At 43.0% G+C, this 13,458-nt stretch overlaps 1 protein-coding gene across 1 annotated transcript in view; it reads left to right on the top strand.

The window, feature by feature from the left end:
• RSU1 (Ras suppressor protein 1) overlaps positions 1 to 13,458 on the top strand; it is a 62,664-nt gene that overhangs the window by 21,285 nt on the left and 27,921 nt on the right. The window contains exons 6-8 of the mRNA XM_083405840.1: positions 229 to 311; positions 685 to 799; positions 7,392 to 7,524. Coding sequence (XP_083261966.1) covers positions 229 to 311; positions 685 to 799; positions 7,392 to 7,524 — 331 coding nt within the window. The remainder of the gene's footprint in view (positions 1 to 228; positions 312 to 684; positions 800 to 7,391; positions 7,525 to 13,458) is intronic.

Genomic DNA, 13,458 nt, shown 5'->3' with positions numbered 1-13,458 from the left:
ATTGTGTCAGTCCTTTTGGATATAGATGTTTTCCTGAGCGGACCCAACAGTACAATAAGCCAGTAAATCTAAGTTTGACCTGCTTGTTATTATAGTGAGCCTTGGGTATGTCAAAGGCTTTTCACCAAGTCAGGGTTATTAATCAAAGCTGACACTTTTTTATTGATCAGGCCTCAAATGGTTTGGGTTGTATGCCACCCTGTTTATATATTGCTGTTTAATTTGCAGCCACCCTGCGTGCACTCTATCTAAGTGACAACGATTTTGAAATCCTGCCACCAGATATTGGGAAGCTCACAAAGTTGCAGATAGTAAGTAATTTATCTAAATTCTTGGAAAAAAATCAATTCGCTTTTGCGGCCCTTGTAAGAGTAGAATCAAGTCAATTTGCAGGGGAGCGGTGGGGGCTTTGAAGAAACGGGCCTCCTGTTCTTGGCGTTGCCTATTGTTAATCAGCAGACACTTGTAACTAAATTGGAGGAATTGAATGTTTAGGGCGGGGTGAAGTGTCAGAAAGAAAGAAAGAAAGAAAGGACTTTGCAGTATAAAATGTTTATTTATGGCTGGTTTTGACATAAACATCTGCTTCCTTTCAGCTGAGAATTGTTCTGACAACACTGTGTGCCTGTCTGTGCCTCTCCCACTTAACCACTCTCTCTCTCTCTCTCTTTTTTTCCCTTAAAGCTTAGCCTTAGGGATAATGACCTGATATCCCTCCCTAAAGAAATTGGTGAACTCACTCAGCTTAAAGAACTTCATATCCAGGGCAACCGCCTTACAGTGCTGCCTCCTGAGCTAGGTAAGACTTGGGCATTGCTGCTGTAAGGATGCCTGAAAGCCTACTTGAACACAGCCCTTCATTTTGTTAACCAAACTTGGCCATTAACATCTTTAAAACATGTTCATTGCATTTCCCCCCAGCCCCTGCTAAGCACAAACTAGCAAGCCCAGCAAATACTTAAGGAACATTTCTGAGCATGGGAGGCAAAGATTCCTGTCACAACTAAACTTAATATTGTCACACCTGGCAATAGTGGCATTTGGTATTGTATTTAATGTGTTATATATAAAGCAACATGCCAACATCATTTGTTTGTTTACAGTATGGCTTTTTCAAACTATTAGTTCAGCATAGAATTGTAGAGTTGGAAGGGACCTCGGCGGTCATTGAATCCAACCTCTTTGCAATTCAGGAATCTCCCACACAGGGTCCCCCATCCAATTTGAAACCATACGGGACCCTGCTTAGCTTAGTAAATGTGCTCGCAGTTTTATTGATGCACCACTAGGAGAACTAATGATAGTCTACATCATTTTGTGCTATACTGTAGGGCTGTGAATGAGTTACTCTCAGCATATGAAACCAAAGGGAAATGCTATAAGTCTTAAAACGGGGGGGGGGGGGGTGTTCCAGAAAAATAGGAATAACTGGGCCCACCCCTCCCAGTTTTTCTATTCCCCTCTTTCCCAACCTTCACATCTCTAGTTCCTTGGGTGTCTGTCTTTGACACTGTTCCTCAAAATGCAGTTCATGAGATTGTGGTAAGCAGCACTATCCATAGATAAAATTTTAGTAGGTGTTGTCTTTCCCCCCTGAATTTAAAATGCTATGTGCTGCACTGTAAGACACATCATGATTCACCTCAACAACAGAGTTGCAACCAGTCACATAAAGTGACAGGGAACACTAAATTTCTTGCCATATATACTCTTGATTTCTCAACGACTGGAGTTGCATTTTAGAAGGTAGAGGAGGGGGAAAGCCAAAACAAAGCAGCAGATTTAATTGCAAAATCAGATTACTAATGAGTTGTTGAGCGAGTGTTCTATGTATTTTCTATTGTTCAGCTTTTTATATTTTCTTTTTTCTGTCTTGTGAATTGACTTCAAGCTCTCCCCTCCCTTTTGTATAGAGGGACTGACAAATGTAATAAGCAGTAGTGGTAATTAATAATACCCCTGGCCCTAGCTCATTCTGGGAGGGGAAATGGCAGTATTTTTAGGGGTCAAAAAAAAAAAACTTGAATGTTTTCTGAGGAAAAAAATGTCTCCTGAGAGACATTTCAGCTCAGCTGTACCAAAGTAGTCATGGTTTATTTGGTGGAGGGGGTTGCTTGCATGCTTGTTTCTACACAAATAAATTTTGAACTGAGCAGAATTCACTGTGAACTCCTCCTCCTCCTCCTCAGTCCCCCTTGAAGCAGAGGCTGCCTGCTCTTGTGCAGCTTCCAGTCACTCCAGAAGGGCTTACAAAAGAATACTTCCCCAGTGGATTGGGTCCTGAGGCCAAGTCGTCTTTCTCTTTTGGAAGCAAATCACGTGGCCTCAAAGTAATAAAAATGTAATCCTGAAAGTGTAGAGCAAAGCTGAAGAAAATCGTGGCAGGCGTGCTTTTACATATAGCCTAACTGTACGTTCTGTTCAGCGGGTTTATCCCTTACTTAGCCTTTAATAAAGTTGGATTCGGAGGTATTTATATCCAAATAAGAAAATAAAATTAATTTCTTTCTTCAGAGTATCAGAAAGAGAGCGTGTCCTCTGAGCGGAAATAGAAAAGGACACTTAAACTTTAGCCTTGGTTTCACTTACTGATTTGCAGTATTTTTATCTTGCTCGTCAATGACAAGTTCTCTTGATGGTGTACAATTTATTCTTTACCTCATAAAAAAAAATTAAAATCCAATATGAATGTAAAATCAAACACAGGTTAAAGCATTGTGCCCAGGGTCTAAAAAGTACTGTAATGCAAAAAGCTTGGGGAAGGAAGAAAGCTTTTCACTTAATGCTGGAAAGACCACAATGTGGGTGCCAAGCAGGCCTCCTTGAGGAGGGTATTTCACAGCCAGTATGCCAGGACTGAAAAGGCCTCCCCTTAACAGCCATTCACACCACACAGGCACCTGGAGAAGGGCCTTGGAAAATGATCTTGGGATCAATGCAGGTATATGAGATTACCCTTCAGATAACGCCTGCAAAAGAAATCTATGATAATGCTTGAGAATCTTTTAAGGGCAGTGGCATGGAATGGAAGGTGGACAACAGAAAGAGGGGAGAGTATGTAGATAAAATCTGATGGCCAGATTCAAATAAACCTTTTGTGCATGCAGCCTGGAAATATTTAATTAAGCACAGTTCCTGATTGTTGTCTGATCTGAAAAACTCTGGTTTCCTGGAATATAAAACCTTCAAACCACGTGCTATGAGTTTAAAATAGTATGTCTTCAGAATGCCAGGACAGTCCCTTAACTCAGGGTCTGCCTGGCAAGACGCTAATGCCCTGAGGGGATAGAGTCCTGTATCGGCATTTTTGGATCAGCATTCCGCAGTCACAGTGTCAAAACAATTTCCTAACTTCCTTGAGCTGCTTAGTTGAAGTTTACAACTCAGTATAGCCAGCAGCCTAACACTCGGCCTTCGTTCTTCAGGCTCTCATACATGAAACACAAACCCCCTGAGTAAGGTTTCGTTCTTTCCCATTTCCCAATTCAACATACTTTTTGTTGAAGTTCTGTTAGTCCATCTGCTTCTTCTCTCGGCCTGCTCTCCCCCCTCCCTTTCCACTCTTCCACTCTCCTAATTTCTGCTTTGTTTTAGCTTTTGGTCCCACTATCAGGTAGGAGCAAAGGGGAAAGGCTTGCTTGCATCCCTGCTTACTAAGCTGAGGAGTTTGAATTTGCTCAGTAGAACTTACTCAAGGGCCAAGTCAGGTCTCCACTGACGTTATCCTTACCGCTAAAGAAAAAGGGACAGACAGGTGGAGATGGAATGAAAAGCACTTCCTGCTGAGTAATGAAGCTTTTAGTTAAACCCTGTTACCCTTTTAATTACTTAAACATATGTTCCAAATAGTGCAAATCTCTCTTGAAGCAAGATGAGATACTCAGTTTTTTCCTTGGTGAATCAGAGGGTCATTGCAGAGTCATTCATTTCCAGTGACTTTGGCATGTAAATTTGAGTTTCGCAGGATGTAAATTCTAACACATTGCTGACCTCTATCTCTTATTCTTCTGACTCCAGTGTTAATTAGTTAATGCTAGAATGAGCATTTACTCCCGGCAGATTTTCTCAAGGTTTTCAAGCATTTTCTTCAATTATGAGATTGATTTGAAGTCATTTTGGAGATGAATGTTGCTTAATGAAGGTCTCCACTTACTCAGTTTTTGTGATCCAGCAATGAAAACATTTGTTCGAGAAAGTATTTAATGCACGTTTGTGTGTGTGGAGCTAAACATTCCTTTCCAAAACTTATCTTGACTTCCTTGTGGCCAGGTCACAAGATGCTTGTGCTTTTCCTTCTTCCTTCTCTGCATCCAGATGGGGGTCATCTGAATTTTCCTTGCATTGGCCAACCCACATTTGAAAAGTTTACAGTAATAGGCATCTATTCGACATTTGTCCACAACAAGCATTTTGGATGGTCGTAAACCATGTTTGCACTTTGTTCAGGGAGCAAAGGTACCCAAATACAATGCTGCCAAGGTCCTAACACAGCCCCACACTTTGTGCAAGACCTACATTGTTCTGCCATACCTCTATCAATGTAATAGTCAGTTTCATGTTGGGATGGTATCTAGGGATGATTACATATCCTGAAAAAGATGCATATTTCATTTAGTTGAATAACTTCCTCTCCTTCCATTCCTACTTCCGGGGGGGGGGGGGTGACTCAATATTTTGGTGCCTGAGGAAGAAAATCTAAAGGGTGTCCCTCATCCCCATGATAAGATAGGCTGAAGTTAAGGAACTAGCATTTAGCTGCCCTCTCTTGGCACTGCCTCATTTGCCCATAATGGCAAGGCTAGAAGCCCTACCCTTCTCCACAAGAGCTGGTCCCCAACCTCCTAGTGCATGATTCCCCCCCCCCCCAAAAAAAAAATGTGTCCAATTTAAATGATTTTATTTTAGTACTTGGTAACTCTGTTGGAAATATAATGCTTGAGGGGTGAGAAAGCCAAAGTTAAATCTATGTGTGATTTAGTCCTGGCAGTAAGCCTCTCAACCATTTCAAGATTGGAGCGTTCTGCTCTGCACTCCTCTGAATGAGATTTTTGGATCCGACTACCTACACTCTGAGCATTGTGCCAGATTTTTGCAATTCGCATGAGTGGCGGCGGGCTGATCGTTCCCTTCTCCCGATGGCAAGGCTTGCAGAATTATAAGCATAAGTGAGTGCTTACTGTTGGGGGCTTTAGAGACAAGTGCCTGTAGGTGTTGTGGTTTTTTTTTTTCTTCCAGGTAATAACATGGCAAATCCAATTTGCAATTGCCGAATAAGCCTCGAAGTAAAATACGATCTTCATAGCAGCATTGGTCAGGGGGTTACTGCTAATCACAGCGCCGGCTTGCTTCCACGGCAGCCTCTGCCTTTAAAACGGCACGTTGAACTGTGCGAATCTGTTGTTTGAGCTCGCCAGCATAGATTTAGACACCCCGGCCTCTCGCTTATTAGGTTCCTCTTTGTCACAGTGCTTAATCCTACTGCCTGATCCTTGTTAGAACAGGAGCGCGGCTGAGGCCTCTAATAAAGGAGGCGGGGTGCGAGGCTGCAAGCCAGGCGCACTCAAGCATGAAGTGCTTAGGGCAATTGCTGCCTGGCTGGCAGAGGGGTGGAGTGCTGGTTCCTGCATGTTATTACGCGAGAGGAGAACAGGCCTTCAGACAGTTGACAGAAGAGGAATGACAAATGGTTCAGAGGGCCCGTCTGAGACCAGCATCCATCTTTCTCCTTTGCACATGTACCAAGGTCATTAGGCTCACCCACTTTCTCCTCCTGGGCTACATTAAGGGTCATGTGGTGCAGTGGTTAAGTGGTTAAGAGCGCTAGGCTTGTAATCTGGTGAACCAGGTTCGTGTCTCCACTCCTCCACATGCAGCTCTTGGGTGACCTTGGGCCAGTCACACTTCTCTGAAGTCTCTCAGCCCCACTCACCTCACAGAGTGTTTCTTGTGGGGGAGGAAGGGAAAGGAGAATGTTAGCCGCTTTGAGACTCCTTAAAGGGTAGTGATAAAGCGGGATATCAAATCCAAACTCTTCTTCTTCTCGAACCACAGCAACTTTGGGGGGCACCTGCTCTCAAGCAGCCCATCCCTCTAGTGCTGCTTAGCTCAGCTACCACACGCTTCCCCGTATAATGCCTGAATTTCATGTATTGCTGCCACTTGTTAATCCAGCACTAGGGAAGTGAAGTTGTCCTGATAGCTTTGCCAGTGTGCAATACAAGGGGGCAACAGAGGCCCAGCCCCCCCCCCCTGCATATTATCCACAGCCCTTACTTACCTTATAAAATCTCACATAAGGCACGATTCAGCAGAACCTAGACTCGTCTCTCAGCCGTGCCCAAATTCACATTAGCAGGGAAAGAGCTTTGTGACATTTTTGCTCACAACAATAGTTCAACCTGGCATTTTAAAGACTCAGAGCTTTATTTGATAGCGCTTTTTTCTTTTTTTTCTAATTACTTTTGTTCCCTTAGTCTGTAACTTAGGGCAGGTAACCAAGCCCCAAAGGCAGCTCCCCAAACCTCCCTTCCAGGCCATACACACCCCTCCCCAGACCGCAACCCTCACAGCCATGCTGTGTGCCTTTTGCCTAGCTGGAATGTGTTTTCGAACTTGCTGGTCTGGATGGAAGAGGAAGAGAGGGATGTGTGTAGAAGCTTCTTGACCAGAATGAAGTCTACCGTACAATGTTCAGAGTCACATCTGATGCTCTTCCCAACTTTTGCCTCTGGCCCCTCCCACCAAAGGAAGGTTGTCCATGAGGGAATGTGATTCTTAGGCAGGCATAGGCAAACTCGGCCCTCCAGGTGTTTTGGGACTACAACTCCCATCATCCCTGACCACTGGTCCTGTTAGCTAGGGATGATGGGAGTTGTAGTCCCAATACATCTGGAGGGCCGAGTTTGAAGTCACGGCCAAGCTGATTGGAGATCATTGGGAGCTCCTGAGTGGAAACAATCCCAGTAGGGTTTGCCAGATTTAGAAGGAACCACCTGGAGTGCATTTTAAAGTGCTTGGCTGTTCCTTTGCAGCTGTGTCTTTACACACATGTGACTTGTGGGCGTGGCTCAAGGAAAATGGCTTCACAGGCCAAATTAAAACTCCTTCTGCATCTGATTAGGTCCATGGGCTGGAGGTTCCCAACACTTATGGATGCAGGATAATTTGGTGTCAACTCTGAGTTAACAGAAATTAGATTTGATTACACAAATAGTGTCTTATTCAGACTTTCTCGGAAAGAAGTTGACTTCAACTCATTAGGACTCTTTACTTACAGGTAAATATGTTTAGAATCACATTGCACCTTGGTTGATTCTCTCGCTCATGGTTCTTTAAATGCTGGAGTTATTTAAATTATCCAAGAAGAGTAAATGCCTGTTCAATCCTTTCAGGTAACTTGGATTTGACCGGTCAAAAGCAAGTCTTCAAAGCGGAGAACAATCCCTGGGTCACCCCTATTGCAGATCAGTTCCAGCTGGGCATTTCTCATGTGTTTGAATATATTCGGTCAGAGACGTACAAATAGTGAGTATTGTGCTTCCATTTGTCTTCAATAGCTTTTCTCTTTCTTTCTTTTTAATGGAGTTGTGGCACAAAGCCCCTGTGAGCTTATCAGGGTCAGTTACCTCAATGACTCAACCCACCCGAACCAAACTGAAGATGGAGGTGCTCCTATTAAGCCCTTCCTCCCCAGAATGAATAGCAGCAGGGACTATGCCACACTTTATCGCCACTGCCCAGTCCATACCATTTGCCTGCACCTTGGCTTGTGTGTTGGAATGCACAGCTGAGGCACATAAAGGGGAGGATTCTGGTGGCAGCAGGAGGGGGCCGCTTAGGTAGGGTAGAACCACTAAGCTGGGTGGCTGTTGTTTACTTGATGGGGGTGTTGGCAATGTGGTGCTTTCCAGACACCGTTGGACTACAGCTTGACCATTACCTGGAGCTGATGGGAGTTGTATTCCAACAACATTTGAAGGTCCTTACATAGGATGCTCTCTGTCATAAACTGGTGGTTATTTGCCCAGACACTACAAAAGTACAAGGTGCATCTCAGCTTTGCAACAGCTCTGGGGTCGGAAGTGCCATGGCCAAGAAGGTTTTATGCAGAGGGAATTATAGGTGCATAAATTATTGAACGGAGCTTCCACCTTCTGGCTTATGATGCATTTTCAATAAGCTCTTCAGTGCTGAATGAATTACCCACCCATGGATTAGAGGATATATGTCAAATTGCAACTGCCATATGTTAGGAGTTATGATGAAACCATAACGAAATGCCTGGCTACACTGAAAGAGATGGGAATCCAGTAATTTTTCAGCAGCGCAATCATTTTATCAGACAGAAGGATGTAATTACACATAGAGTGTGATAGATCCTTAGGTGGGCAAATGTCTTTGATGGGGTGCAGGTTTGAAAGATGGTCTTGCAAGCCATGCTTGTTCCTGCTGAAGTTTCCTGCTTACAACCAGTGGCAGCATCTGGAGGGGAAGGGCAGCTTGGAACGTTTCTTTCTGTCTGAGTGAGAAGGCAACTTTTAAGATCAACACTGTACACAAATATATGGTTATTTTGCTTGCTCTAATAAAGGTGTGCACAGGAGGCGCGTTAAATAGCAATACAACAAATTTATTTTTAGCTGCACACTATACCTTTAAAGTACATTCAAGGCACATTCTTTCCCAGGCATTCTGGCATGCCACATTCTGGGCATTGTAGTTCACCCCTCACAGAGTTACAATTCCCAGCAACCCATAGCAAACTACAGTGCCCAGAATTCTTTGAGGGGTAGGGAGAAACGTGCTTCAAACATGTTTTAAAGGTTTAGTGCATACTCAACATTTGTTAATTAACAACATGCATCTGATGAAGTGGCCATATGGTCAAGAATTGAAATTGATTGCTGTAAAAAAAGTTTTTTTCTTTTTAAGCCTACCTATACACTGATACATTTATTTTGACCATAGTATTCTGGTAGTGTCCTAGCAGTGCCTGCGTACCAACATGTTGGTGAGTTTGCAATAGTCACATGAAGTATTTCTTTTGTTTGGCAGCCTAACCAAGGTGCACTATGCATTATGCTAGCAGCTACTGACAGGATTGTCAGTAAAGGGAAGCAGCTGCCTTGGGTGGAAGCTATTCAGGAGTGAATAGAGCTCTGTGTGCCATTTGTCCAAGCTGGCATTCCTTAAGTGAGCTTGCTCCTCTCGGGTACAATGACAGCTTCCAGCAGGACTCAGTTGCTGGTATGGCTGGCTCTTGTGCATGCAATTGGGGGTGGGGCATCATCTTGTCCTTCACCCCAGGCAGCAAAATCCCCTGGGTACCAAAGTCCCATGGTGTGGAAAATTCTACCCCATGATAACCACCCATACAGTAAGCAGGTTTTTTATAAAGTGAGGAGAAACCTCACTGCACACACACCTGTTCAGGAATCCTGGGAAGCTAGGGTGTGGTAAAACTGCCCTCCCCAACTGGCAAGGTATTCGGTACTGTCGAATTACAGTGTGGTTCTGTGCATATCGTGACAAGTTATTACTTTGTAAGTCGTTACCTGCATCCACATCTGCTTCCATGTTGCACTCAGGAGGTACTTGGGATTCTTTGCATGCTTACAGATGTGCAAGTAACAGAACTCCCAAGAGGAGACATGTATCATTTGCACCTTCTGTAAACAAAAAAGGAAGCTGGACCAATTGAGCAGAAATTGTTATGCAGTCTCCAGAGTGACTATGGATGTCATGCCAATTGAACCACCCCAGGTATGAGCAAAGGTGGCATCAGTTACTGAGGCCCCGTTACCTTGCTAGCTTCACTCAACAAGCATATCACAGTCCTTCGGAGAGACCGCACCCTATCCTTGCTACTGTCATTTATCTGGGAATGTGACCGCATAAAGATGGCTTTCTCCAATAAGTAGAAACCTGGTTTTCCAGCAGTAAAAATTGTTTGCACATAGGAAGTTGCATTATACCAGGTCATTATACCTTTGGTCCAATTAACTCAGTGTTGACTACATTGAATGTTAGAGGCTCTCCAGCCTTCCGTTTAGGGATCTCTCCTAGCCCTCCCTGAAGATGCTAAGGTTTGAACCTAGGACTTTACCACAGAGAGCTTCCCAAAATAATAGCTCTTTGTTATCTTTGTGGGGGTGTTCCTTTATGCATGTTAAACAGTTTGTTTCCCTACAGAGAAGCATCAAAGCATATAAAGTATAACGACAGCAACTTTATCTAAAAGGCAATATCTACATGGGGGGGGGGGGGAGTGGTTGCGCCCCTAGTCAACTTTTCAAAGTGACCTTTTTTGTTATGTGTATCCTCTGAGGATCTTGTATGTCTAGAATAGTGACAAAGACATGATGGATAGTATGATTTATTGGCTATAATATACTCAGCAACTACACACGGGCACAAATGTTTAGAACAAAACAGCAAATGAAACTCCTATGAAGAATTGCAGTCTGGAAATATCATCCAGAATTAGTGTAACATAATTAGTGACTTGATGATGTGGTTAAACCACAATGAGCGAAGAGGGGTGGGCTTTGCTGATAGCACTTAGAAACAGGCGGCAGTTTTCCAAGTATATTCGAAGCATTAATCATGTCCTTCAGATCATTTCTCCATGGTTCATTCTTTTTTTCTAAAAAGCAAATTGTTTTAGTGTTCTCATTTGTGATACTTTTTTTTTAGTTGCTACCTGATGATTTCATTTCAGCTAAAGTATTTCCTTTACTTAAATATTTGGCAGAGGGTTGTTGTTTTTAAACAGCTGTTACACCAAATGGATTTGTCTTAACACTTGCTTTGAAATGTGCTGTTTGTATGACCTTGTCATCTGATTTCAGCAGGATTCTTAGAAAATACTTCCAATTTATTACCATTCTAGAATTAACTTCCTCTCCCCATGGGAACTGTCAAATGGAGTTAAAAGATCCCTTGACATGATGCCTTGTGAATCAGAGTAAATCTCAATCTATATGTTTACATTCAGGAAGTTATCGTGGCAGCAACCCAAGAGTGTAGGACACTGTTAGGCGCCTAATCTCACATATTCTGATTCTAGCATATATGTTTGCTAGAAATAGCTGTGTTTCTGGGACTCAGTGCTGTAAGAACATTTTAAATGCTCTACTCGTGTAGGTCTGCTAGATTATATGGGTAATAACCACATTAGCACTGTGTGTTCCTGGGAGCCAACAGCCCTGCTGCCAATACTTACCTGTGCAATCCAACAATAATAGAATGCTAATAGAATAGCTATAATACAATGGAAACTTCAGAATGGGTCTTTATAACGGATAGGCACCTGTCCTTCCATTATAATCCTGAACATTATTGCCGCTCAGGTCTCAAGTCCATAACAAAGCTTCAGCCCTAGTGTACTGTCAGAAATGAGGATCACAATTCTGATTTAGAAAAAGGTCCCAAAGTTTGCCTTAGATTTATCCTTTAACTATGTTTGCTCTGGTTTCTCAAGAGCTTAACTCAAGCAAGAAAAGTGTAACTAATTGGAGTATAAATAAAATGAGCACTCAGTCAGTTCTTGAAGGATTTGTATTCATTGGAACATATTGAGTGCTTGTTTAACTCCTTTGTTTAAAAAGGCTTCCTTCATAAGAAAAACTCACAAGACTGTGTATAGTAACAGATTAAAATGCAACTTCCAGCAATAATGAAACACACACATATATACATACACACACAATCAAAATACAGACGTCTGTAATATCCGCAACATTATATTCAGTTATCAGTTCCTTGGCGCAGCGTTTTCCAATCCGGTGCCCTACAGATGTTGCTGGACTGCAAGTGCCCTCAGTCCCAGCCAGACAACCATTGGCAAAGGGTGTCTTAGTGGTAATATACTATAGGAAATTCTTGGTGAATTCAGATGAATGAGGAAAAAGTATTGTGTAGCCAGAAGCAAATTAAGGCAGAAGAGTTATTGGTGTAAAATACAAAACCTTAGAGCAGGAGTAGGGTGGCTAGAGCATCCTAGCCCCCCCCCTCCCCCCTTGGTGGGCCATTTTGACAGGTGAGTGGACTCTGCCCACCTGCCAGTCACCTGATGTCACAATGGCGTCAAGTGAGCCGTTCTTCATTTCTAGCGCAGCAGACTACACTAGATAGGAAAATCCAAGCCCAGCCAAGCAGATCAGCTGATCCGTGTGAACTTCAAGGTCTGCTTTCTGCAAGTGTTGGTTGTGCTAAAAAGTGCCCCATGGGGAACTGCGTGGTGTAGCCAGTTCTAGCTGGCTTGCTCTTGCCACCAATCAGCTGACTGGCAGTGCAACAAGCAAGCCCGTCTTGCCAGTGCACATTTGAAGGTTGTGCATTGGCAGCTGTGTCTCCAGCTGCCCCTCATCTGGCATGACAATATGATGCTGCATGTGGGGCAGCTGGGTGTCGTTTTTTGCGGGGGGAGGCTGCATGGGCCAAATTGGGTCCACATCCTTGCTTTGCAGACCAATCACATTCCTCTGTTGTTTAGTAAGAGCAATGCTAAGTGTGGAGGAAAAGTCTTAACCCTTTATAACTTCAAAAATGCTTTGGCTGTTCATTCCGGTTAGGTTATTTACAACTAGGCAGGATGAGTTACTATGTACGTTGCTGTTTTTTATTTGGGACATAAATTAAAAAGCAGCATTTTTATAATAAAAGAGAACGGGCTGCGGTTTCTATTCTCAACACAGTAATATCTTGTTTTATTACATGCTGGTATTTTATGGAGCTCCAGTTTCTTATTTCAAGCTGATATTGTTTAAGGCTTTTGTGTTATCCTTGGCTGTTTTTTACTCTGCTGTTGAGGGCTATCGGGTAGCTGTAGAACTGGCTTTTGCTTTATGGAGAGATTTTATCAACTTTTTTATCCAGCGAAAAGCTTAAGTGGAAATGATTTCAGTGTAATTTGGACAAGTCACAGTTCAGCATGGTCCTTATTTTTTATTTTAGGCAATGTATTCCCATTTCAGGGTACTTTTTAAGGTCAAAGGCACAGCGCTGAGAAATAACAGTGGCAGAAATGTTACCCTGAAATTCAGCTGTCTTTTCTTTGGCTTCTGCAACAAAATTTTACTTTGGGGAACAGGGAAACCAGATGGATATCTTTGCAGGAATGTCACTGTGCATGTTGGAATGCATGTAACACTGGTTCCTCATAAGATCTAGAAACTTGTTGTGTTAAGTGAAAGCAGAAAATCTCAGAACACTGAATTCTGATTGTGCACGGATATTTTAACGATTGTGGATCTGCTTCACATAATTCTAGAGTTTCTTCCGCCCCAGGCTGAACTCTTTAATTATCTGCAAGTGCTTTTGTGCATGCATTATTTTTATTATAATTATCATTATTATCTTGCTCTTTTCACCCTCCTTCTGCTACATTTAGAGGCTCACTCCAGGAATTCTGCTGGATTTCAGGAACAGCTTGTTGGGCAGCAATGTAGGAGGCAG

Source organism: Podarcis tiliguerta (assembly GCF_965153285.1).
Source record: "Podarcis tiliguerta genome assembly, chromosome: 12".
Lineage (NCBI taxonomy): Eukaryota > Metazoa > Chordata > Lepidosauria > Squamata > Lacertidae > Podarcis > Podarcis tiliguerta.
Note: the sequence above shows the minus strand (reverse complement) of the source record. Positions and strands in the feature narration are given on the sequence as shown.